This window comes from Carettochelys insculpta, chromosome 11 (assembly GCF_033958435.1).
Source record: "Carettochelys insculpta isolate YL-2023 chromosome 11, ASM3395843v1, whole genome shotgun sequence".
Taxonomy (NCBI): Eukaryota; Metazoa; Chordata; order Testudines; family Carettochelyidae; genus Carettochelys; species Carettochelys insculpta.
The window spans coordinates 17,941,047-17,968,183 of record NC_134147.1 but is presented as its reverse complement, the minus strand read 5'-3'; the positions used below and the strand labels follow the sequence as shown (position 1 = coordinate 17,968,183).

At 46.6% G+C, this 27,137-nt stretch overlaps 1 protein-coding gene across 1 annotated transcript in view; it reads left to right on the top strand.

Annotated features, from left to right (window-relative positions):
* The window catches only part of EHD1 (EH domain containing 1), a 37,896-nt gene that overhangs the window by 7,799 nt on the left and 2,960 nt on the right, over positions 1-27,137 (top strand). The window contains exons 3-4 of the mRNA XM_075005342.1: positions 20,716-21,128; positions 25,742-25,906. Coding sequence (XP_074861443.1) covers positions 20,716-21,128; positions 25,742-25,906 — 578 coding nt within the window. The remainder of the gene's footprint in view (positions 1-20,715; positions 21,129-25,741; positions 25,907-27,137) is intronic.

The following is a 27,137-nucleotide window of genomic DNA, read 5'->3' as shown; positions in this document are numbered from 1 at the left end:
TAGGACAATCATTCAAGTGATCTCTGCAGACTGGCTTTTCAAGTTAAAGCAGAACCTGGACTCTCCCCCAGCCAGGCCAGCTGAAAGTATTGCTAAACCTGGCTGAAGGCTTTTGTGCATGAATGGAAGTGGGGAAGCAAGTGTAAAAGGGCCAACTAAATAGATGTACAGTGAAATTAAAGTACTTAACTCCCACTTGCAAAAATGTGAGCCTAAGTACCATACAGGCAGTAGGCTTTCAGCTTCTCATTCGGTTCCTTTGGTATGGCTGTAGGCATGCTAGCTTTAACCTGCCTAGGGTGGGTAACCACAGTGAAGGTGTGGCAGTGTAGCTGACCAGCTGTTCTAAAACAGCATAACTGGGAGCCCTGGATGTGTAATCAGGCTTCTGGCCTGTGATGTGTTTTTGCTGCTGTATTTTCATTGCTATTGTTACCCACAGTAGTAAATCAAAACTAGCACACTGGTATTACACTACCACCTTTAGTTGGTGGCAAAGACTTAACTAGCAGTTGAAGACTAGTGTTCAAGGAGAAATTCTGTCCTTGGCTAAACTGATGGAACTTGTTTAATCTGTTTTCCAAAGTACCCACTGATTTCTGGGTAATGTAGTTCCTAGATCCTTGTATCAGGAGAGTCACATTCGGGAGGGAGGGAGGAGGTTCTCCATTTCCATCAAGTAACCATAACTGGTGTCCAAAAGTAGGGCTGAACTTCTGCATGTTTGAGTGTTTCTGCATAGCATTCTTGCACAAATAAACACTGAATGGACAGGATCTTAGGTAGGCTGGGTTCCTGTACTGAGCTTGTACAGCCCTCCTGGTGTAATAATCAGAAGCCATGACAAGTTCTTAAACCTCCAAATTCTGCTGAAAGCACCCTTATAGATTAAGGAGTTGCACACTTTCTGTAAGCTGATCCCTGTGTGCCACAGTCCCATGGCATCTGTCTTTACAGACTCCCTTCAACACTTTTCTCATGGTAGGCATGTCCCCATTCCCACTTTCCTCTGTCCCTTTCTCTCTAGGGGACACTTCATTCACATGTCATGATATTCTTGGGATTATGGGCAGAGATGCAATAGAACATGGTTATGCTTCAAAGTATTTGGTCTACTGACATTGCAGAGGTGTTGGAAGCTGTGGGAGTGCTAACCATGGCAGTCAGTGGCTTCATGTCCCTCATCTGCCCCTTTTGGGTTCTGATTTCCCCAGATCCGTAGGATTCTACCCATTACTTAGAACATTCACATCAAAGTCCAACAATTCAGGCAAAGTCAAAATTAACTTAGATGCAACAAGAACACATACTGTGGAGTTGTGTAGGGCCTCAAGTTCAGCAAACCAACCCTGAGTCACTCTGTTGTCTCACAGGTCAGATGGAAAATCTGAGGCACAAAGTTGAAATCACTTCTATAAGTGAGCAGCAGGGATGGGGATTAGAACCCTGGTGTCCTCATCCTCCAGTAACTCAGTCTTAAACCACTAGACCTAGAGGAGAATCCCAGGAGTCCTGTACTCCCTGCTCCCCCCACACTGCTGCAGTGAGTAGTTTTTCCCCCCACACCCTCACTCCTGCAATGCTTCACAATGCACTGGATTCTGACTCACTGTAACCTATTGTTTCATTTTCCACCTTTATCCCCTTGTCCAAAGTGGGAATTCGGTTAGGTACTACTAGGGTCTAGTAGCATATTCTGTAGCTTAATGCTTTTAACCACCCTGGCTAAACTGGAAATTCAGTGGGCAGTTTTCCAGATGTTGCTTGATGTGTGCAGTGACTCTTCTAAAATGCCTTCCTCAGCTATAACCTGTAGCACCAGCTGGCTGTAGGATTCTGCAAGTTCCATGGCACCAAGCAGACTTATTCTGTTTTCCCTGTAGAGTTCTGTATCGGATGAGTGCTGTTCTGAGATCTTGTGTGTGTGTGCGCATCATGGCCTTTTACATCTGCTTCCCTCCTTGTGACTGTAAGGAACTAAGGAATGCTTGTCTTGCACCATCTCTAGGCTGTAATATGACTGCTAGATGTGAGTCACCATTTAACTAGATGGTTAAATATTGAGAGAATTTAGCAGGCTGTTATTTCCTATGGCTGAGTGTTCTGAGAATAAAAATAGGATTTGTTCTAAAGTTTCTACTTGGCTTTCTGAACCTGTTGGCAGTAGTATAGTCCCACTCTTATCAACATAATGCATAGTGCTTGGAACAACTTCCATTTGTGTTAGTCTCACAGATGGCTTACCTAATCTCTCCCCCAGAGGAGTGTTACAGGTGGAGTAATGCTTGCTGGATCCATGCTGCTCTCTGGACCAAGGAGATCAGAAGTTCAGTCCTTGAAGGTGGGGGAGTTTTGAATGGCCCTTAGACTTTTGGGCCAAATCCTCAGTGTAAACAACTGCTCCCTGAGAAGTGCGCTCCTGCATAGATGAGAAACCTGAAGCAGCATTGTCAACCCTAATTGCTCCCCTACCCACCCCACTTCCTGGAGTGGTGAGTTTTTTAAATGCCCCAAGTGCCTTGAGGAAAAGCAACATTTTCACCTGAACCAAATGTAGACAGTGCAGGACAGGCTGACTTCTTCTGGCAGAATTTGATCTCTAGCATTTATTTTACATGTTCAGTTGTAGGAAGTTATGGCAGGTGGTGGTTAGTTTCATGACAGATGGCTGAGATTTAGCAAAATTGTCACCGTAAAACAGTCAATATGCCATGTCAGAATTTACAAACACGTCTGTTTAAGTTGCTTTGCCACCTTTCCCCAACAGCAACTCTTTGAGTCCAGATCTGTTTGCGTTCAAAGGTGCTAACAGTCATAGCTGAGATTGGGGCAGGGGTCATTTTTACCTGGCACTGTGCCCATACAGTAGGATACCCAAGTAATATATCTTACTCAAAGCTTAAACAGCTCTTAAGTTATACAGCTCTGTTTGCCTGCTTCTGCAATGAAAGATGCACAGGGGCTGCCTCCCATGCCTCATAAGTTACACTGGGTTTGTATCAGTATGAAAAGTAGGACTTAGATCAGTTACCAAACAAACTTTCTATCTAAGCCTACTACATTCAGAAACTTGTTACAAGCAAATTCTTAAGTAGTTCTAATTTTTCCCCACAACTTAGGCAGCCTCCTAGTTTTGGCCCAATCCTTCCCTATTTTAGTTTTGCATGTTCCCAGTGGGTATCTTGGTAAGGGGGGGTGCCCTCCTGGGGTCTGCCAACCACCATGGTGTTTGGTTTTCCATCTGTAATAGCCCCTTGCCCAAGGCAGGAATTTTGTGTAAAGTTTGAATGTCTCACCATGAATGGAAAAGTCCAAAGTCCAAACTGGCTTCTAGCATCAGGTGGCCTGGCTACATATTCTGGCAGGACCAGGTTTGAGTTCCAAGTCATTGTTTCCAGTGTGTTGCTAATGACTCCCATTAGCCTGTTTAGATTTATAAACAGAGTCACACTCTACAGTTCTAATTTGTAGAAGAATATTACAGGTATAGAAATAGAAAATATATTCAGCAGATTGTAACTTTAAAAGATCACATGAAGATGCTTCAGGCAAAAAGTCTTGCGTTAGGTATATTCATAAGCCAATTTTCATGATGCATTGGCAATATGACAATGCCCATTTTGAGTCAGTGACTTGCCTGGGGTTGCTAGGTTGGGACTAGTGCTCAGATCTTGTGAATACCAGCTCACTTTACCCAACCGCAAGACTAGCTTTACTTTCTAGAGCACAGGCCTCTGAACTGGTGTAGAGAAACACTTGGGATGTGTGGCAGAGCTGGGCCAGCCCCACAAGGGGCAGGGAGGGAACACTGTCCAGCCCGGACTGCAGGCTAGGTATGACTACTGCTGTGTTCCATCTTTGGCTCTCTACCCCAGCTGCAGTGCTGCTCCTGGGCTGACCTCAGCAGCAAGGAGGAAGTACAGATGAGTGGGGGGCATGACCCTTGAAGTTGGGTACTGGTCTGGCTCCCAAGCAGCACAAATATTCACTTTAGTCCTCACTGGTTCTCAGCTTCTGGCCTGAAAAATCTCTTTTATTGATCTATTGCACTGACAGCTGTCAAGTCAGGCTGTAGCTGTGCCTGATTTTTGGCCTAGTACTTGTTTACTGTCTGATACAGGATTATCCCACTGCTGCCTTCCACACAGATTCCAAGCACCCCACTGACTATTACTCCTCTTCTGTGCTGAGGCTCATTCCTGTGCATTCTCTTGGGTCGTCTCTTGATTGGGTTCAGATTCATATGCAGAGTCTTAAAACTTATTTCAAATATCAAAATCCTGGCATTTGATTGCATTGCCCCAGAAGCTCCTGTTTGCAGCTTTCTGGTTATGGCAAAAGCTGGAAGGAAAATGTTGCTTATTAATCACATCATCCTTTCTAAACCTCCTGATTTTTCTCTCCCCCCCAGTGACTAGTAATGCCTGCAGGAAACTGCTTTCAAAGATAAGGCTCTTACTGCCCCTAGTCAGGATGTAACATAAACAAAGCACCATCAATAGTGGAACAATTCAGCTCCTCCCCTCTACAAACCAAGGAATTTTAATGGAAGCACTTATTGTTTCTCATTCCTGTAGGGAGACTTTTTTGGGCAACTTTAAAGGGGTAATCAGGTCACTTCAGTTTCCAGAACACTGTAGCACAACAAGGTCTAAAATTCCTTTTTAAAATTTTTTGAACTTTCATTGGAGAATACTTTGTAGTGTCTAGTCTTATGCTAATGCCTCAGATTTAGCTCATATGGGGGAAGCCTGTGCTAGAGATGCAGGTATGTAATTACCTTCAGCATTCCATGTGTAAACTCTTGCAAGAATAAATCACTTTGGTTTACCCTCCCAAGAGAAACTGAGAAGGCTGCCTTTGTGCAGAAATATCTCCATGGGATTGATTATTCTAGTATAACTAGATAAGTGTTTTAAGTCATCTTGGGTTATCATGCCTTTCTCAGGTAGGCAGAGCTTATATTTAGAAGGTGAAGCTGACTGCCTTGTGTTTTGAAGAGCATGAGCAATAAGTCAATCTACATTACTACATGGCTGTACTCACTTTGGCAAAGGCCAGTTAAGGCACTTGACTGAAAGGTGGGGTCAGTTCCAGGGGTTACACTGGGCAAACTGTTTCCCAGTGTGTAAAAGAGGTATGCTTCCTGCCCAGGAAACTTACAGGTGTTGTCTTGCTTTTTTGTACAGTGCCTGGCACAGAGCCTTTAATATTGAGGACCTACAACCCTAGATCAAGGCAAATTATTGCCAACCATTCAGAACAAAATGAAGGCAGTATATCTTATCCACTATTCTCTTTTAAAGGGGTTCTAGTGACAGTGTTAATCTGTATTCTAGCAAAACAAAAAAGCAGTCCAGTCGCACTTCAAAGACTAACAGTTTATTAGGGGATGAGCTTTTGTGGGACAGACCTGCTTCAGACTCTAGCTATAAAGCACAGAGGACCAAAAATGATCAGTTGATTCTAGACCTCTGCTGTATTCAGCTCAGTAAATCTCCCTTATGTACTTTCCTTGGAGTGCTTGACTTGTCTTGGAGCCCATTAGTGTTGTCTGCATGGGGTGAGGAATAGAATCCAGCCACTGAAGAGCATGTGGCCCCTCTTGTACTGAATTTAGCAGTAGCTTTTGATCAGTACAGGATATGATGTCCTTAAAGCTGCTAGCTTGCACAGTCTCCTGCCATTAGTCAATGACAAGCAAGGAAATATCTGAACTTGTCAGCTGATCGTTCTTAAATGAGTCACCCCTAAATAGGCACATCCATTTTAGTGCTAAAAGTCCTGCGGGTCTAAATCTGTGCTTGTGCACATGCCCCTTTGCAGTTCACCCCAGGGTGTAGGCTGTGCAGCACCAGTAGAGAGCTCTGGCAGAGTAGTAAATGACAGCTGGAAACAGGTGGTAGGTGGCTTGACTTGCAAGGTGAGGCATGATGCGGTTTTCATTGACCTTGGTGTGCAGGTGTTGGCATTTTAGGAACAAGTCAGACCAAGGATGTTTGTATGCAAGGTGGGAGTAAGTAAACTTTGTACAGACCAAGGCCATATCTGAGCTACACAGAGCAAGCTATAGCTATTCACTGAGCCCCAAAGCAGGTGACTGACACTGCATGCCTCAAGCAGGCTTTTAGTCCGATAGGCCTTACCCACCCCCTATTTTGCTGTTGCCTTTGGCGAGACAGTTTCATGCCGACTAGTAGGTATACATGTGCAGCCCAAGCAATGACTGGGGGCATGAAGACTGAAGACATGCTGGCCTGAAGTAGCCCTTGATGGGCTATGATAGGCTGAACTACTACTTTCAGTTGATGCAGAGGATCCTGACTTAGGCAGTCTCTACACTCCCACTTCATAGTGATGCAACTTGCTGGCTTGGGGTGTGACCCTCTCCCCTCCAATGCAGCAAGCTATAGGTGAGCTGTAAAGCATCAGTAAACGGGCTTAGCAGTGGGAGCCACGCTTAGGTGGCTTGCATAGAGCACTAGGAGGACTGTCAGGTGGCTGGTGACATGGCCATACATTCACTTTGTTTACCTGTAGACTCATCTGCAGCTGTCTGGCTAGTGTTCACATGCAGTGAGGTTGATCTGATCATCAGATTGATGGGGAAAATTCCTTTCCTACAAGTCAGATTATTAGGGTACTAATGGTGTTTTGCTTTTCCCAGCAGGGGTCTTTAGTCACCTGAGATCAATTAATCATGTTGCTCTAAAATTCCCTGCTGTTATGGGGTCCCCTCAGGCATTGATGGGCCTTGGGTGCATAAACACTAATCTTATTGGGTATATAACTAACTCAAGATTTGGTATGATAAGCCACCCCTTGGATTATTTAAATTACTCGCAATTTGTAGTTGCTCCTTGCTGGTCCCAGGCAGAGCATAAGGACAAATTTTAGTTTTACTGAAGGCACTGGACTCACAGGTGTTCAGGTGATATTTAATGGTCTGATACATGAGGTGTCCCTTACATCTAGTAAGATCTGACCAAGGCTGGACCTAAGAAAAATCCATGAATGTAGTTTTCCTCAGCTAATTAGAACTCAAGGTGTTGCCCTAGAAGAATATTCACTGATCCAGCCACCTGCTTCGTGGAAAATAGCTTTTATCCAGTCTAAATCCTCTCCCATGTTGAGAATTGAGCCAATTAGCATCTTGTCCATAGCAGGAGTCTTGAGTCCCATTTAGCTGCATGAAAGGTGCCAGATTAGGTGCTTTTGGGATTTCAGTCCTGTCAGGTTTTCTGAAGTGCCCTGCAGTGACAGCTGAGCCATTTGCTGTCTTCATAGCTTAAGTGTCTAACAGTGAGGGGGTGCATAGCAAGATACTGGCTTCAGTTTCCAGACTCCCTGTGACTTTGGTGCCAGCTAATTCTTTGCCTGTTTTCCCACTTATAAAGCCAGAGAACAATCTTGGTTTCTGGGGAAGATTGATCCCTTAGTCCATCAGGTTCTGAGGTGATGAAGGGGCAAGTATGGGTGGACTTGGGGACAAGGAGCAGTTTTGTTGGTAACTTAGACACAGGTCCTGTTCACAAACTCTGACCTGCCAACTCATCTTGCCTCAAATACTAATGACTTCCCATAATCTTGGCTAGGAGTCAAACACTTTATAGAATGAGTGGCCCTCATCCCTTCTACCCCAATGCTGTGAAGCAAACAAATGCCCTTGGAGGGTCTCACTGTAAAAAGCTTTGAACAGTGCTAGGCTGCTACACAAGTTTGAATGTAGCTTTCCTGTGACTCAGCCAGACCCACAGTGGAAGGCAACACTACACAGCAACTGAGTTGATCAACTTCTACCTAATGCTGGCTAACATCTTCTTGTGAAGATCTGCCAAGTTTTCAGTGGCAGAACAGACTGGAAGCTGTAGAGCTGTAACTTACTCCTAACTCAGCAGGGGAATTTAGAATCGAAAGTCCTGGTTTTCCCCTCTGCCTCCACCACACTAAGGCATGGAAGTGCATATCAAACCATCTCTAAAGAATGTACAAGTCAGCTGGGTCTTGATGTTTAGAACATCTTGTAGCACAGCTTGTTTAACTTACTGTTCCTGAATTACATAACTGCATCATGTTGCCTTCCATTGTGGGTCTTGTAGAATTGCAGAAAAGCTGAAGTTCACTACATGCAAACTCCTAATCTGTGTTCTAAAAGGATTGCTGAAACCAAAAACAAATCCAGATCACAAATGGGGGTGGGAAAGGACTGAGGAAGTGCGTCTGTCCCATAAAAGCTCATCACCTAATCATTTTGTTAGTCTTAAAAAGCAATCTTGTTGCACTTCAATGTATGAGAGCTGTCTCTTGCAGCTGCAAAGCAGTGCTATGGGGATCTAAGTCCTTTATAGTTTAGTATTCCAACATTAGTGCACTTCAGCTCAAGTTTAGTGTTTACTCCTCTCACTGGGAGTCAGATGTGAGTTCAGTTCCTGTCTCTGCTGCTGACCTATGACCTGGGGCAAGTCTTTTCTCTCCCCTGCACCCCTTAGATGGTAAGCTTCCCCTGTATTGGGTCTTGCACCAAGTTCATCAAATAGTATGAGCACTTTCCAGCGGTTGGTTTCATTGCTTATCTGTCACCAACATTGAATTAATATTGGTCAGCATAAGTGCTAGGCCACTGGTGTTCTGGGCCTAACAATGGTCAGGTTTAATGTAGACATCACAGTGAGGGGATTTAAAGGATACCCTTTACTGAAGAGGGGCATGGCAAAAGGATGTACCTCCCCCTTGGAATGGAAGGTGGTGACTTTTGGGCTGGGCTTTCACCCCTCAGGTTATTCTGCACTCGCCTCTGTCCCCAAAACCTGTCTCCTGTGCAGGTGGGCTTTTCCTTTTGCTGCAGAGTTGCACTGGACCAGAGTAACAGGAGTGGCTCTCTATCCTGGAATGTTAGACAGCCTCCCTGTACCCAGGGTCCTGGCTAAGGTGCATATAAAATACTAAGATCTTGACCTTGATTTGATATTCTGTGGCAGCTGCTCCAGACCCTTGGTTGAGGGCCTTTTAGGGGAATGCAGGCAGGTTTCAGTGAGCCTACCAAAAGGAACAAGAGTAGGGTGACACTACTTGCTGGGACCCAGTGCAGAATCCTGAGCCCCACTGTCCAGGTCTCAAGCCATAGGCCAAACAACTTAGTTTTGTGAGGCCCCTGTTGCATGTTTTTGGGCTCTGCTTTCTACCCTGTAATACTTGCCCTTGCATGTGATCTAATGAAACCATGATTCAAGTGGACCATGGAATCTTTCCCATGTGGAAAGGGGAGAGAACACAAGTTCAACCTTTGAGCCAAGTCCTCATTGTAGAGGAGATTTGATATAAATATGGTAATCCAGTTAAGAGATACTATAATCTGTACCAGTTCATGTTAAGTGTAGAAAGCTCTCATGCCCTGTGTATCACATTGTTGCCTAACCAGGAAAAATGACTGAATCAGGCTTCTGTCAGGAGGGTGTGATCTGTCAGCTGGAAATGGAAGACAGTCTTACATGATCTTAGCCACCATCACAAATGTTCAGGCTGCGAAACCTAAGTCTGTTTAGCAGAGGTCAGCAACCACCTGCATGCATGGCAAGTGAGCTGACTTTCATTGGCAAGCAAGGTGGGAGCTTGTTAATCCACAGGTGGCATGGCTTTGAGCAAAACCAGCTAATCAAAGCCTGCATCTTAATTTATTATGCTGTAGCAAGTAGGCCTATTAGTGACTTCGGAAAGGATCACTGGCATGTGGATGGTAAGTAGTGATCAAAAGGCTAAATTTCAGCACTCTGCCTTGGAAGCATTGCTGATGCACAGTCTAGTGCCTTGCACAAACAGGTGTTGCTCTAAATTGGAGCCTCAAGACCTTAAGGAGTAAATGGTGTGATTCTTTGTAGGGACAGTATTCATGAGGGGACCTTAACAGTGCATATCCTACTGCCCTGGAGTGAATGGTCTAGCTTAGAAGCTAGCATTGGTGGGTACACTGGTATTTTAGACATGCCTAAGATGTGTGGCTTTTTCAAGTAGCTGGATTTGACAAGCCATAAGTGTTGCTATGTAAGAGGTATTTGCCTCCACCTGACTTTGTGCAGAGGCCCCGTAACTTACTGGTGCTGTCAGTACAGTGGCAGCATCATTAATAGGGACTGCTGGCTAATGTGCACTAGCCTGGGGTGGTGGGGCCAGGAGGAGGACTAGTTGAGCACATTCTTCCCAGAAGAGACTTTGTGAAGGCTGGTCCTGAAGTAAAGACATCAGTGTTTTTTGGGAATACCCTGGGGAGGGTGGTGTGGCAGGGTGTGATGCTGCAGCCATTTGGTCTCTGCTTGGTTTTTGCCTTTAAGGGTGTCTTTAGCAAATGATCTAATCATTTAGAGGCTAACAAGCGCTTGAGTCCAGCACCTCAAGGATCTGTTGCACAAACATAGCTACATGCCTGTGGAATATCTCCATAACATTCCATCACTCACCATAAACTAGCTTTGCCAGTTTAATTTCAAGGCCTTCCCCACAGAAGTTGGTTATTTCAGCCTCTGCAAAGGTTACTCAGAAATGCAGCACATCTCGGGGGAAGGGGGAAGAGTACCAGATGGTCTGAATTGAGCAGTGACCTTGAGCTTCCAGGTGACTAGTTGCTGGATTGTGCATTTTCCCATCTACACAGTCTCACTTTATGTAGCTTAATGGGGTAACATTACAATGCATAGTGCACTGCAGCTTGTTTACTAGTGTGGTGTAGTCTTCCTATTCTGTGTAATAAAGATCTCTGGCTATCCAGAAATAGGGACATTCAGTAAGAGCAGCTAATCTCAGAATGAGAAGGGGAGAAACTCTTCTACAGATGTAGCTTTTTGAGGAACTTTAGTCTCAAGGAGTCTAGCAGAGTTTCAAGGTTCACTTATGTACCAAAAGGGAGAACTGTTAGCTTGTCTTGTGGTAGTGCCCAGAAGTTCCAGACAGGGGCAGGACCCCATTCTTCCCCACGCTATACAAACACAGATCAGATGTTCCCTACCCACAAACTAAAAGGCAAAGGACAAGAATACTTGGATATTCAACTAGGATAGGCCTCTGCACATGAGGGACTGGCTTGTCACTAGTACCCAACTCAAGAACTTGCCATATATAGCATATGTGTTAGAATAGCTAGCAAGTATGCTGAGTTGTGTAATTCTAAGTGCTCCACCTACTAGTGAGCTGTGGTCAATAACCAAGCAACAGAAGATTAAAATACTCATCCCTTGCTCTGTGAGCACAATCGGTTCCCAACTTTGTGCTTCTAGGCAAAACTTGTAAGGGGGGGACAAATCTCATTGGAATATGGAAGGTCTGGGAACCGGAGACTTGGCAAAGGAGCAGCAGCATGTGGGGCTGCTCTTGGAAAGTAAGTGAACCTTGGGTTTGGGGGGAGGGGTTTAAAAGGCTGGGGGCAGTTTAAGGCCATGAGTGGGAGGGAGGGTTAAAACCTGGTGGCCTGTTGGGCTGATGGGGTGGGTGGGGGGTTCAGGCTGCTAAAGGTTGAGGGTGTGGTCTGGGGGGGCAGGTGTTGGGCTGCAATGGGTTAGGTCTACTGGGCTGGTGGGGAGGAAAAGGGGGGGTTCAGTTTGCCATGGGGCCAGTCTGTGGGCTGGTGGGGAGTTTGACTGCCCTGGGCTGGGGCTGTGGGGCTGGCGCAGGAGTCAGACTGCCGCAGGGCCAGCCTGCAGGGCTGGTGGCTGGAGAAGGGGTCAGACTGCTGTGGGGCTGGCAGGGGGCCGGTGGGGGGGCGCAGGTGTTAGACTAGGGCAGGTTGGAGCCAGGGCAAGGGGGATTAGCCTCATTAGTGGGGGGGAGTTCACTCAGTGAACTAAGGTAAGTAAACGTGTCCCTAGTTTAAGCAATTATTTGTATGTGAAGTAGTTGTGTAACAAGGGGTGAGTACATAAAACCATGTGAAGGATAAGTGTATTCGGCATGCTTCATGGCAGATCCCAACTTCTATGGTGGTGGGATTGGAAAGCCAACGGATTTAATGGCTTCTCATGCCTGTTCGGGTTTTGTACATCTTCTGTGAACGTGGTACCAGCTACAGGGGGTGGAAGGTGGGGAAAAATAGGATACTAGACTTGATGGATTCATAGATCGGATCCAGTCTCCCAACTTGCAGTTGACAGGTAATATCGCTAGTTAGACACACTTATTGGTGAAAATGGCAAGTGTTCAAGCTTACACAGAATTCTTGTTCAGTAACATTGCAGGACTAGCATGGATACAACACTGCAAACTTACAGCTGAAGCAGTTCTGTAAGAAGCTTGTGGACCATTGATTATTTCTTCCAGTGGAAGACAAGCACATTTTATAATGGGTCAGCAACCTTCGAGGGGGAGGGCTGAAATTTTAACTGACTTTATGCAACATGCCAGTGATACTTTAGTCCTACTTACAACAGCCTCATTCTTAAAGAAGCAGAGCTTTGACATTTAGGAGGTGGTTGGTAGCATTAGCTGGTCTCATTAATCCACAGGCAGCCTGTCTTTGAGCAAGCACCCACAGTATGGGAGAGGGGTGAGGCTGCGCTCCTGCTTTACTTGCCCACAAAAATCAGCTGGTGTGGCATGCTGGGGGTTGATGACTCCTGATCTGTGAGGTTCTGCTGTGTGCAGAATGATGCAAAGGCAAACCTGTTAGTCCCATATGGTGTAGATCAGTATTTCTTACTCTATTCCATGGAACACTGGTCTTGCAGGTGTGCTGCAAGCACTAGTGGAAAATACCCTGGTGGTGCATATTGTTAACCAGATGCAATGTTACTGCATTGCTGTGACACCTGATTAAATGACTTAATTTTGTTTTTGCTGTACCTGTTGCTGTTTTCTGCTGACAGGTTTTTTGAAAATTTTCACAAGTGTTTTGCGTAAACTTTGGTGGACTGGTCTCAAAGTTGAAGAAACACTGGTGTAGATGACATTTCTTGACCTGTAGTTATGATCTAGTGAGAAGTGACAGACCATAGGGGAAGAGTTCCCAATTTGACCAAACAGGCCACAACTTCCTCCTGGAGTCTTTTAAAAGAGCATGCACTTAAAACATCTGACACTTACTACTTAATGTCAGACTTTGGTTCCCAGGCAGCTGTGGGACTAGAAAGTGGTTGACCTTCACTGCTGCAGTACATGAGGATCTTCAATTCCTTTCCCTTTTGACTCTGCAGCTGACCAGTGTTGGTTTGTGCTGCAAGTCTAGGCCAGGGGTTGGCAACCTGTGGCTTGGGAGTAGCTTAAAAATAAGCACTGTTTTGGGAGCTCCAGCAGCAAAGCAGGGCTGATACTAAGTAGCCTGCTAGCCCTGTGAGGGGCAAGGGTCTTTGCACATGAGTCCTGTCAGACAGTCTTGAGAACTAAAAGCTGAGAGGGCAGTGTCAGCAGAGGCGGTGCAACACCCAGAGCCATGTACCCTCCCATCCAGGAGCCAAAGGGGCACATTGGCTCCTTCTAGGAGCAGCATGGGGTTGGAGCAGCCAGGAAGCCTGCTTTAGCCTCTCTGTGCCACCAAGCAGCTGCCTGCAGTAAGTTCTGCTTGGCAAGTGGCTACATGCCAAGCCCCAGTCCCCTCCTAGAGTTAGAACACCATCCTCTTCTGCACCCATCTCCCCTTGGCCCACTCCCAAAACCCACAGTCTGTACGGGCACAAATAGCTTTGCGTGTAGTGCGGCTCTCAACAAAAGGCTCTTTGACAAGTTGCAGACTCAGTCTAGGTAGATGGGTTGGCTCTCCTCACCTCCAATGTACCCTTTACTCACCAGAATATTGTAGTAGTGATTTCCTCTGAAGAAATGGCAAACTGAAACAGCACTGTGTAGTACCTCAGGTGTGATTTGGTAGCAAGGGAACACGTTTGTCTTAATTCAGATAGGCCTCTAATGGGCAGCAGCATTTTCTTGCTTTAAAGGCTCATTCTTATCCGTGTCGTGTACAGGTTAAGCTGGGGCTATATTCTCAGGCTTGTGGCATGGAGGTTTATTTTCCCAAAGATCAGTGTAGTGAATCTGTGGCTGAACTGGTGATGGGACCCAAGTGTCCTAACTTTGTTCTCCTGTCCATACTACTAGCCATACTGCTGTAACTTCAGCACTCCCTTGGTTTTTTCCATTAGCTTTCATTTATTGTAATTGTTATCACAAAATACTATAAGTATCTGAAACCAGTTGGTCATACAAAAGTGGCTTGTAACTGGAAAGCCAGGTATTCACAATAGAGCTTGAGGTACATAAGTGACTGTACTTGGTTCTGGAATAGTGGGGTAGAGCTTCAAGAAGTCCTGAGATTTTTTCCAGACATCTGTCCTCTTGCTTGAGACTTTAATAGTCCTTTCCAACTCTCAGCATAAAGGTGAATGCTTTTTTTAGGAGAGTTGTTATCCTGGAAGCCAAGGCTTAAAGAAATGACAACATCCTGTGAGTTGGCAGCACTGATGCAATGCAGGTTTCTTGCCTCTTGAGGTTCCTCCAGAGGAACTAACTGCTGTTGGTATATTGACTTATTTGTCCTCAAGAGCAAATATAACTGCAGAATTTCCTCAACAGTTGGTTACTTCCTGTTTTCACTGTCAGTAAATTAATGTCCTCATGAGGACAGTCTGGAGTAAACAGTTTGTCACCAGAGCAATGGACTTTAGAGTGTGCCTCATGTGTACCCAGCCAGCTGAAGGAATATAGGAGAGGCAAGCGGATGGGCTTCTCTCCTGATGTACAAGTGATTCCATTCTGCTGTACAGCTAAAACTTGAAACCCTATCTTTAGATCTGGTGGAGGTAGCATAGTCCAGTGATTAGAGCAAGGCAGCTGTTAGAAGGAACTAAGGTCCTATTCTGAACTGTCCATAAACTTTGATCTCTCAAGTGCTTCCCCTTGTGCCTGTTCCATCCTAACCTCTCTATGCTGCATTCTGAGGTGCCTAGGCACAGAAAGGTCTCTTAGAGGCCAGGTCTGCACCATGGGATAAGGTCAACTTAAGACGTGCACCTCCAGCTACATTAATCACATAGCTGAATGCCATGTACCTTGAGTCAAACTTTTGACAGCTTCCCCACAGCAGGAGGTCAACAGGAGAAGTGCTCCTGTCAACTTCCCTTGTCACAACTGCAAGGAGTACCAGAGTCCAACGGTCACTTTCATTTTTAGTTTTACTAGATGTGCTAAATCAAACCCTGAAAAATTGACCTGTAGAACATCTGTAAGTATAGATGTGTCCTAAACTAGAGCAGGCCCTTCGGACACTATAGCACAGTGGTTCCCCACTTTCCAGCATTGTGGGCCCCTTTGATTTGAGAAACCTTCATGCCCCCAGGCCTCTATCACCCAACCCCCACTTTTAACAAATCAGCTTGTAACTTAAAATAAACTTGATATAAAAATGTTTAAAATTGAAAATAGGTGCGCAGTTTTTTCTTGGCCCCTTAAGGTGCCTTGTGTAGCCCCATGCCAGCTGCCAGAGCTGACTGTGACAGGCACCCACCTGCCTGAGACCTGCTGTGCCAGAGCCACCTGCCCCAGCCCCATGCCACTGGGGCCAGACATCCACTAGTTGCCTGGGCCAGCTGCCTGCCCGCCCATTGTCTGCCTGAGCCCTGTGCTGCTGGGATCAGCTGCCTGCCTACCTACCAGCCACCTGCCCTAGTTGCAGGCCAGTTGCCAGATCTGCCCACCAAGCCCCACACTGGTGAGGCCAACCGCTTGCCTGCCCCATCCCAAGATGTAGCTGGGGCCAGCCACCTGCCTGCCAGCCCAAGCCCCACATTGCTGGGGCTAGCTGCCCACCTGCCAGCCTAAGCCACCTGAACCCCGTGCTGCCAGGGCCAGCCACCAGCCCAAGCCACCTGACTCCTGTGATGCTGGGGCCAGTAGCCCAAGTCCCACAAGCAGTCAAAGCCCTGTGACCTGACCCCTCCTATCCTGCAAAGGCAGGCACCACCAGTCCCCTGCCCTTACCTCATCCCTCTCACCCAAGCCAGGCACACCCAGCCCCCCATCTAACCTCATTCTCCCCCTCCTCCACATAATCCACACTCACTCATCTTTGCAAAAGGCAGCTAGCTCCACATGGTTCTTCACCAGCTGCCTGCTTTTTACAGCAGCTGTGCCAGGTCACTCACATAAAATGGCAGGGGCTGAGAGCCAGAAGCAAAGGCTAGCTGGCTCTTCGGGTGGGGTACTGATGCAAGAGGGGAGGTGGGTTACCTTGTCCCCACAGGAATTTCATCACACACCTCGGGGGGGGGTACCCCATGCTGTAGCAGCACAATTTGACTCTGGACTACAGTACATCCGTCCCTTGATGGCATGGATATGGAGACTGTACTTAAGTTTAAATGCTGTAGGATGCTTACCAATGACAAAGCTTAGTCATGAACTTAAGGCAACACAACCTCCTAGGTGGGCCTGCTGAATTGGGACTCTACTTGGATTCTGTTCCTAGCTCCACCTTGCTTAGAGTCCTGGAGAAGTTCCTTCTCCACAGGTGTTTGAATTTCCCAATCTATAACATGAGAATTAATGCTCTTCTCTGTAAAGTGCTTAGGCCTTTGTCTAAAGAGGGTGGCACCTGGTTTTTCCCTAGCATGGTCTGCATAGCAGTAGGACTGCTGCTTAGAATGATTGAGGAACTTAATCAGTGAATACCACTGAGTCCCTCTGAAAGTCCCAAACTCCTGTCTTTCTACCCCCTATGTATTAGCAAAGGACTTTCTAGAAAGCGACTCCGATTCTGAGAATAAAGCACGCTGGTATTTAGCAGAGAACTTACGCAACTGAACAGTCTTCAAGAGATGGTCTCATGGCTGCTTCACTTCAGGTGTTGGTGCATCTCTCTGCTCAGAATTCGACAGCAGTGTCTGTAGTGGTCATGCATGTGCAGCACCTGCTGAACATGCCATTCATTCACACATGAAGTATTGTGTTAAGGATGTGGACTCCACTTCCTTCTCGACTGTCACCTGCATGAGAGGGCTTCACTGTCCTGTTAAACTTGGTAGTTAGTGAGTAAACAGTTTTTAGAGGTTACATTTCATTTATCAGCTTGCTGCCAGTGGTTTTTGAGGAGAAAACCTCTTCACCCTAGAGGATAGCTAGTTCGAGCATGTGAAAATGCCTGGTTTGCTAGGCTTTAACGCAACATGCAGAAAGGCATTGCTGGTGTCAATGTGGTCATTGGGTGGGGGAAGTCTTGAGTGTTGCAGCAAACTGAAAGCTGAGGCATGAAAGTGACATGTTCTTCCTAGGGAAGTTAAATTTTTACAGGTACTGGCTGGAAGAGCCCCACAACCCATCATGGGCAGGGGCTTGCTTCAGCCCCCCAGGGCTACTGTGGGCAGGGGTGCTCCAGCCAGACCAGAATAGCCCTGTCTGCAGCTGCTTTGGCAGGGGAGGGCAGGATAGCAGGGGCGGCTGCTCCAGCCCAACTATGATGGAGTGGCACCCCTGTTGCTGATGGAGAGGGAATGCTCCAGCCATGCTGGACTGCCCCAATCTGCAGTGGTGCCATGGGCAAGGGCACTCTAGTCTGGCCAGAGCAGCCCTGATCTCTGACATGCCACGACTGAGAACTGTAGCCTAACCAGAGCAGTGCCTGTCTGCAGTGGGGGGCTGCTTCAGCCGAGCAGGGCTTGTGTGGCCTCTCCAGCCCTCCTACCCATTTAATCAGTCAACTGGTCAAACTTAGCATTTCACTAGCTAACCAATTAAACAGGATTTTACAACCCTAGTTCCTGAGACTTAAATTTGCACTTCTGGAGGCCAGCCTCTGACCCAGGATGGATTGTTAGCCTCTTGGCTTCCAGCATGAAGCCAAGTGTTGCTTCTCCATACTGTCCTGGAGAGGAAATGTGGAAAATGTAGTGGTTAGGGAACTGTCCTAGGGCTTGGGAGGCCTGGGCTCATTTCCAGCTCTAAACCTCAATTTGTACAATAAGGTTAGTAATATTGTCACAAGGTGACAGACATTGGAGATTGAGCCCCTTCAGTATGCATGGGAAGTGACTATTGAGCAAACACATGCTAGCTCAGTTCCATAGAGCAGTGTTTCCCTCAGTGTGGGGTGTGTACCACTGATGGTACTCAAAAGGCTCTCAGGGTAAACAATAGAAAATTACTAAATCCAGAGGAGCACTGGGAGAAGGGGCAGTAGATAAGGGCGAAGTCCAGAAAGGGTGCACAAATAGCTTGTGAAACACCAGTGTAGAGGATCTGAGTTCAGTGATACAGTACCTAGGTGTTGTATTACACCAGTGTTTATGCTTCGCAAACCTCTAGGGTCCCCCACTCTAAGGGGTCCATTAAAGACTGAAAACGGACTAGAATTCAGTATAGCAGTCCTGTCGCACTTAAAGACCAACAAAATGGTTTATTAGGTGAGGAGCTTTCATGGGACAGACCCACTTCTTCAGATCCACTGTTAAAATTCTTTATACACATAAGACAATTCCAAAGGGGTCTACCTCACTTTAAAATTTTTTGTAGGAGCCCACAAGCTGAAGATGGGCAAAACCACTGATATACAGCACCCAGTGTGTGGGTTCCCTGACTCGTCTAAATAGACAAGGATTATTCCCCACTTGGGAGGGAGCTGAGGCATTGGGTGGGCGGAGGGGTGGGAAGGATTTGGCCAAAGTAACATGGAGTCTGTAGCAGAGCTGGGAATCAAATTTGAGTTTGTCCAATATCTTAACCCCAGTCAACAATTCCCTCATACAGATTCTGCTGGCTTATAATGGAGTCTGCCTCACATGCAATTGCAGCTTTCTCTGCAAATATGCACACAGGGAGCATTTTAGGCAAAGATGATGATCCACATGGATAGTCCTTTTAGCAGGTTTGATGGGGAGACTTGTTCGTCATGTAGGGAGGTAACTTAGCTGCTGTGCAGCCAGGCTCAGGCTGAAACTTGGGCCTAGCTAGCCAGCAAGCTCTAGCTGTACTGCACCTGGTACCAAGGTGCTATGATCTTAATTACAGCTTAGGGCCATGGGTCAGTGGTGCTTCCCCTGAGTTAAGTAGGATGTGGTTAAATTTTTTTGGTCAGAACTCTACAGTGAAAATGCAAATTTAGTAACATGCTTCATAAAGTCATAAGACAGCAGATGAAATAAGATCTCTTTGAGATGTTCTTATAGCAGTTTTACTGCATTGTTTGAATAAACCAGTACTTTGGTTAGAACAGACTTTCTCAAGTTCCTTGAAGCATATTAAAATTCAAAACTTCTGGTTCAACCCAAAATAACCTCTTCAAAACTGCCACTGGACCACAAAGTCCTTTTTGTCCAGCTCTAGCTAACATCCTGAGGTGTGGTTAATGATCTCTGACAGTAGATGCAGTTTCCCAGATGACCTGGAGAGTAAAGTTTAGCTGGCTCACAAATGGGAGGCAATCCACAATTGTCTTCAGGGGGATAGGCTTTTGCAAGGCCAACAAACTTTAGTGTCTTACCTTCTCAGTGTTTTTAAAAAAAAAAAAAAAAGCACTGGGGATTGGTCTGCATAGTGTTGCTAGGTGCTCTTAAGTTGCATTCACCCTGAGGTGGCAGTACTTTGATTTAAGCACTAGTGGGTATACAGGTTACACAACTTGAGGCATCCTCTGTTCACATGGTACTGTGCTGCCGGAAGAAAGATTTCTTGGACTGAAGTACATCCGCTACCACAGGTGAGCGGTACCACACTGCCATCAGCCCTGCTCGAAGTTAAAAGTAGCAGGCCATGCTCCTGCTGCAGCAAGCCTGCAGATGTGCTCAAAGTGAGCCTAAATGTGGAGCATACTCAGATGTCCCTGTGATAACCAGTGTGTTTGACATTAGCAGCCTAATGGCTGGAGTACAGCACAGGGACTCTGGATACCTCTCTGATGTAATGCCAATGATTGGAGCTGCTACACCAGACTCTTGTGGGGGTAGGAATGCCATCTAAGAGCTTTATTCCTAGGTTGGCCACCAGCCTGCTGGTTGATCTTGGGACAAGACTTTCCTCTCCAATCAGATTCCCTGAAGCTAGGGAGCGGGGTGGAGGGAGCAGTGCCTTCCCCTGCAGCATCTCCTCCGCCTAGGTGTATCTGTGCAGCAGTCCCCTGCCTTCATAGGAGCCTTGTGCATTGACAGCCCTTTGGTTTCTCCTGTTCTGTCTGGGGCTCAACACTTCAACCCTCAGAAAACTGAAATACTTCGGTTTAATGCCACCTGTTGGGCTCAGTATGGAGGTGTGGTGAAACATCCGGCCTCCTGTCTTTTGGGCTCTTCATAGCTCTTTCCCTTTAAAGCAGGGATAACGAGAGCTTTCTGAAGACCTTTGAGATCTAAGCTTGAAAGTGTCTAATCCTGTGGCATGTGCAGGGGGTTCTGGAACATCCACTTTCTTGGGTGGGTTGCATAGCTTGCACTGGCTAGCTGTAGGGTTCATGTAAACCTGTTGTGCTAGGGGGTGCACATAATTCAGTCCCTGACCCAAAGTATGCAATCTGTTAGGTGTTGCTTGGAAGTTCTCCAGGGCGGTCTGCGCCACAGGATTTGTTCTGTAGCTGGCCTCAAGACTCCCAGGTGCTGCCTCAACCCATTCAGGAAGAAAGGCAAGATGTGAGAGGCATGGGGGCAGTGATTTGTCATGGTTAGTGACAGGACTGGGAGGAGACCAGGGTCTTCAGAGTCTCAGGTTGATGCTCTGCTCTTTAGCTTTCCTAGCTTCAGTCCTTATGTGTAAACATTCCTCTTTCAGGTTATGACTTTGCAGCAGTCCTGGAGTGGTTTGCAGAGCGTGTGGACCGCATTATCCTCCTCTTCGATGCTCACAAACTGGACATCTCAGATGAGTTTTCAGAGGTGATCAAAGCCCTGAAGAACCATGAGGACAAGATCCGGGTGGTGCTGAACAAAGCAGACCAGATTGAGACGCAACAGTTGATGCGAGTCTATGGTGCGCTCATGTGGTCACTAGGGAAGATTATCAACACGCCAGAGGTGGTGCGGGTCTACATTGGCTCCTTCTGGTCCCAACCACTCCTCATAGCTGACAACCGGAAGCTCTTTGAAGCAGAAGAACAGGATCTCTTCAAAGATATCCAGTCCCTACCCAGGAATGCTGCACTCCGCAAGCTCAATGACCTCATCAAGAGAGCCAGACTAGCCAAGGTACTGTGCTGCCCGTGTTCCTTCTGCAGTGACCCACAGACACGAAGGGTGGGATTAGGTTTAGATCTTCAGAGAAGGGTTCTGAATGGTACTTACCTAGCACAAATGTAGCACAGGGATTAGTAACTTGAGGCAGGGTGCTTAAACTTGACCTTCTGCCCTCTATTGTCCAAGTGCCGGTACTACCATTTAAAGTCACAGATAGGCCTACTTACAGCAGCTTTGTTAATAAATGGTAAAGCTCTACATCTCAATTTAAGGGGTGATTGGTGGCATTAGCTGGTCTCTTGTTAATCCTCAAGCAGCCTGGCTTTGAGCAAGCACCTGGCTGTATGGGGGAAGGGAGACAGGGCTGAGCTCTTGTCTCACGTACCTGTGAAAATAGGTTCATGTGCCCCTCTTGGCACCTGTGCGTGAAGGCTGCACACTCCTGATGCAGCATTTCAGAGTTTCTTGACCAAATGCAGGCGTGTACCTGGTGTACCAAAATCTCTGCAGGCACTTGTGTCCCTGGGTTGTGATTCTCCTCTGGCAAACATTGTACTACTCACTGCTGAGAGCCCAGCCTGAATATCCACAGGGTGGGACAAGACACACCAAGGTGGGTAGGAACTCAAGGTTGCACAACATTTCTGCAACAGACCTGGGAATAGCAACCTCAGTGCTTTCTTTCCAGCTCCCTGTTCTAATCCTGGAGACTCTTAATCTCCCAGAGCTGGAAGAGAACCTAAATCCTGACTCCCATCCACTTTTCCACTGCTTAGCTGCATCAGTACAAGCCCCAGTGCAGCCTGTATGGCACCTACACCAATGCATGTAGTCTGACATCAGTGCAAGCCCCTAACAAAGTCACTCAAGCCATAGCTTGCACTCCCAGCTAAACTGCAGTGCTTTGTTCTCACCACACCATTCAAACTAATGACACACTAGCCCCAGATGTCTCTATGGTAAGACTGAGTAGGGTTATTCTGGGTTCTATTCCCTTGTGCCCAAACAGCTGCAACATACAGCAGGGAAACCCCTCAGATGAACTTCCCTTGCAGGAGTACTGAGGCTTTGTCAAGCAGTTTTGAGAAAAGCTAGTGTAATTTCCCTAGCGTGGCTCAAATTTCCACTTGAGCTGTTCATCTTGAATGGACCCTGCACTGCTCTGGCAGGATCTAATGCATTAATCTAAAGTAAGATAAGCTAAGTGAAACCTCTGGGAAAAGTGTGATCTCCATGGGAACACAGCTGTTTTTAATAGTTTCATTCTTTTAGTTTCTCTTTGCGTTATCGGGAAGGAGCAATAACTTTGAGAAGTCACAAGGCTCAGTAATCAAACATTGACATGGGTCAGAAATAGCTCCTGAAACCAGCTGGCACTAGGCTTCTAGAACATCCAAACAGGTACTTGATTCGAGCACAATCCGCTTCAGAAAGACTTAACTGTCCTGGCCTCCTAAAATCTGTGCAGTTTCAAACCCTACCTCTGGTTACAATCTAACAGATCAAATGCTTATGTAGCACCTAGCACAATGACCTGGTCCAGGGCTATAATTAAAACAGGCTTAATTCTCTAAGCTAGCAGAGATGTATAGGAATATTCAATGGAAGGGATCACTAGTGTCATGGAATTTTGCTATTGCAGGCTGCCCTAGTCGCACTCTGGTCAAATTTAACTAATTTAGAGACAATCTGACAATCCACTATTCCTACTGAGAGGCTTTGCCAGGATCTGCTTATTTCCAGCCTCAGAATTCCTGGCCCATTTTCAAACAAGCAGTCGTATGGCACCTTTAGACTAACAGATATTGTGGAGCACAAGCTTTCATGGGCAAAGACCTGCTTTGTCAGATTTAGTCCATTTTGTGGTCTTCTCCTTTCCATAGTTCTCTTCCCTCCTGGGGATTTACTCCAAATGTATTGATAGAGCAATCAGACCCACTCTTTGACTTTTTGTTTTCAAAAGTCAAACGCAGCTTTGTCTCTTGTAAGATCTCCTCTTCGAGTCCTACTGGTTTGTAATCTCAGTATAGGGAGAGTTAGTGGCCAAACCAGATGCCTTGTGCACACCTGTTTCCCCAGACAGTTCACTGAGATTGCATCTTCCCCAGCACTGTCATAGACTAATCACTTGAATAAGCCTTACAGAAAAGTTTAGAGCATGAGCTTTTGTGAGTTAACTCACGAAAGCTCATGCTCTAAACTTCTAACCCAGCATCTGAAGAAGTGAGTTAACTCGCTACTTCAGATGCTGGGTCAGAAGTGAGTTAACTCACAAAAGGTCATGCTCTAAGGTGCCACAGGACCCTTCGTTGCTGCTACAGATCCAGACTAACACGGCTACCCCTCTGATACTTGAATAAGCCTTACGATGAGTGTTAACCTGTTATCCCATGCTGTGCCCCTCAGAGCAAGTCTGATGTACACCAGCAACCTGAAAGCATACACAGTTGTGTTGCTTTGGCACCTTAGTCACTACATCAGTCTCCCAAAGTGAGTCTGACTTAAGTTAAATGCCTGGCTCTGCCTCTGTTGTGCAAGGGGGAGAAATATTGAACAGCCTCTCAATCAGTGACAAACATGTAGATTTCCTCACCACCCAACTTAGACCAAATTCTGAGTTGCATAACTGACAGTAGAGTGCCCCAGGCAGGATAGCATTGCCACAGCCTGCTGCTTGGGTGTGAAAGCTCCAGACATGTCTGCCACTCAGGCACTGCAGTAATAAAAGCAACCACAGTTCAATAATGTGGGGGAGTAGGAGAGTCTTACTATTAAATGCTGTGCTGTGCCTGTGCAGGGCAAGAACTCAGTTTCACCTGATAAGTCTACCAGCCTTCCAAGATCCTTCTTCTACCTGCAAGGCATGCTGGGACCATGAGGATTTGAAATCATATGCTCTAAAACTAGAGATGGTTTCTGAACAGATCTCGCGTGAATCCAGGGAATGTCTGATAGTCTTGCTGTCTTAGCAGGTCCTATACTCAGAGTACAATACAGATATTGGCTACTGCAATGGCAAAGCACTGTTAGACTGGGTCTACATGGCAGATATTTTGGGATGCCAATGTATCCCAAAGTAGCAACACCATGGTATTTTTTCCCCCATGCTCAAAATAGTGCTGGCATTTTTGAGCACAGCCTTCCAGTTTGCTACCCCTTGTTGTGCAAGGGGTAACAGAACTTTGGAATAGATGCTTATTCTGAATTTCAGTGCTGTTTGGTATAAGGGGTTTTGAGTTATGCAATTTGCATAAGGTAAATCGCATAAATTTTGAAACCAACTCACCATATAGACATGCTCTTATTGTGCACCTTAGTATGCTAGCAAAACTGCTGGTTCAGCTTATGCTAATTGTCCATGTCAGCAGAGCTCTCAAACATGATTTTTGACTGGAAGTCAAGTCATCTTTCAGCTCAGATCTGACCACTGTTTAAGGGCCTATATGGGGGGTGGGGAATTCTGGTGGTGGTGGTTCCTTCTAGCAGAAGGCAGAATGAGGAAGCAAGATATTCAAACAAGTACCAGTGTTCCCCAGAGAGGGTGGCTATTGCAAGGACTGACCAAGGAACACAATGGATTCTTAAGTCGTGTCTCTAAAACTGCATGCCACTCCAGAGGATGTGCTAAGCTTCATCTAGCCATTCTCACATGAAACCCAGCGTTTGAAGTTTTCACTCTTGATTACTTAATAGAGGACTCGGTATGACTTATCTCCATTTTATGGATTGGGGAAATCAGTCAGCAGTAGAGTGGCTTGTCACCTCGTAGTCCAGTGGTGAGTCACTCATTACAGATCAAGTCCTGAGTTCTCTAATCCCCAAACCATCTTCCTTATATTCAAGAGGCTAGGCTACAGGAACATCTTTTGGCTTTACTCATGGCTTGGAATTGATTTCTCTATAGGCTATCACCCATTCAGGTGCTAGTTTTCATTTTATCCTGTCAGGAGTGCCTCAAGAACTGAGGTTTGTGAAAAATCAGTTTTTAAAGAGACAGTCTGCAAGATTATCTAGGTGACTTACTCCCTAGGCCAGTACCAGTAAGCCTTCCCTTCCATTCCATGGGGAATGGATTAGTAGGTCTAAGCTGGCAATGAGAAACCTGGGTTCAAGTCTGGCTCTGATATTGAGGCCCAAAGGAAAGATCTGTTTCATTCCCTGTCTGTAAAATGAGAGCTCTGTATCAGAGCTCCCTGGGAAATGGTGAGCCCAGAGGCTGGGAAGCAAAGCTACCACAGGTCAGGAGTGAGTGGTTCCTACAGTCAAGCAAGTTTCAGTCTAGGACCCAATGGATAGGGGTTCAAAGACCTGGTTCTTTCCCCAGCTCTCCTCCTGTCCTGCTGGATGACCTTTCCCTCCTGTACCTGTTTCCCCTTTCTAAAATGAAGGCTACTTTTGAGACTGACTCATCTTGAGTGGCTGGAGTATGTTTGGGTGAGAACTTGTGGGCCCCATTTCTGGTACTGCAGATGTGGTCTAATGGGTTAGAACAGCAACAAGGCTGGGAACAAAGATGTCTGGATTCTGTTTCCTGCTTTGGGAAGGGATTTAGTGTCTGTATTGGAGTCTCTGGGAATGGGACCCTTGTTAATCAGACATTGTAGATGATCTTTTCCCTTCCCTAGGTCCATGCCTACATCATCAGCTCCCTGAAGAAGGAGATGCCCAATGTCTTTGGAAAGGAGAGCAAGAAGAAGGAGCTGGTGAACAATCTTGGTGAGATCTACCTGAAGATTGAACGGGAGCATCAGATTTCACCTGGGGACTTCCCCAGTCTGCGCAAAATGCAGGTATGAAGCCATCTGAGTGAGGGTGAAGTACAGTTTACACAGGCCTGACTCATCCTGATGAGTTGTACCTAGATGTTGGACTAGTTCTTGCTGAATGCCTTAGCTGGCTAGTATCGGGGCAAGAAAAATGAGTTGCATTAGTGTCCCCTACTATGAATGTTGGATATCCCTGTCTTAATCTAGGTCCTACTGACTAAGTGATATTGTCCGATTCCAGCCCAGTGGGGCCAAGATGGCCTGATGCAGGGCAAGATTCCCTCTACTCCACTTAATTCCAGCATGGCACTGATGCAAGCCAGTGACAGGGCTACTGTGGCAGGTTGAAAGGGAAGTCCCCTTGCCCTCCAGGGCTGGGGATTCTGAGAGCAAGGCTGAGGTGTATTCTCATAGAAATAGGACAGGGTGCTGGGAGCCAAAACTTCAGGTTCTGCCCACAGTTCTGGGAAAGGGCTCCTAATAAATTAAAACGAGAGGTGCTGGGATTTGCAACTCCCTGTAAGTAAAACTACAAATCACAAGCTAATCCCCTGTCTGGGTTGACTTTAAATTCCACTTCGAGAGGAAAGGTGAACAGGCCTCCATGAGCTGTTGGGGGGAGGACACGAGCTGCCAGCTTTCCATGGAAACCTCTGGCTTTAGGAATAGTTATTGCCAAGGCATATAGGGAATAACTTTCCATTTTCCCATGGTGCAGTATGGCACTTGTAACTGTCCTCCATCCAGGGCTCTCTCTTGAGGGGCCTGTGGCAAAGCCCCCAGACCTACCACCCCTTACCAAAACCCCCTCCCTGGGCAATGTGAGCCAGGGATTACCAGAAGTCCTGGTTCAAGGCAGCAGCAGGGGTCAGCCCCCAGTCACTGCCAGAGCCAGTGACTCAGTAGCCTGCTTCCCTCTGTATTTGCTAAGCCCACTGTGATCTGCTTCACTTTGGAAAGTGAAGCGCAGCGAGCTGGGAGAAGATACAGGAAGTGGAGTAGAGCAGGCTGCTGTGCTGACTGGTGGACAGGGCATCCCCTGTGGCTACCCTGCACTAGGCCATAGGCCACGCTGAGCCTTGTCCATGGGATTGAAGCAGCTGTCCCAGGGGCTAGGGAAGCCATCCTGTGCCATCTCAGGTGGTTGTGTAGTGCTTCAGTTGTAAAGCTAAAGACCTGGGTGTCCGGGATGAGGTTTGTATCAAGGGATTCAGTCACCTGGCAGGGAACAGATGGACTGCATGAGTGTAGCTCA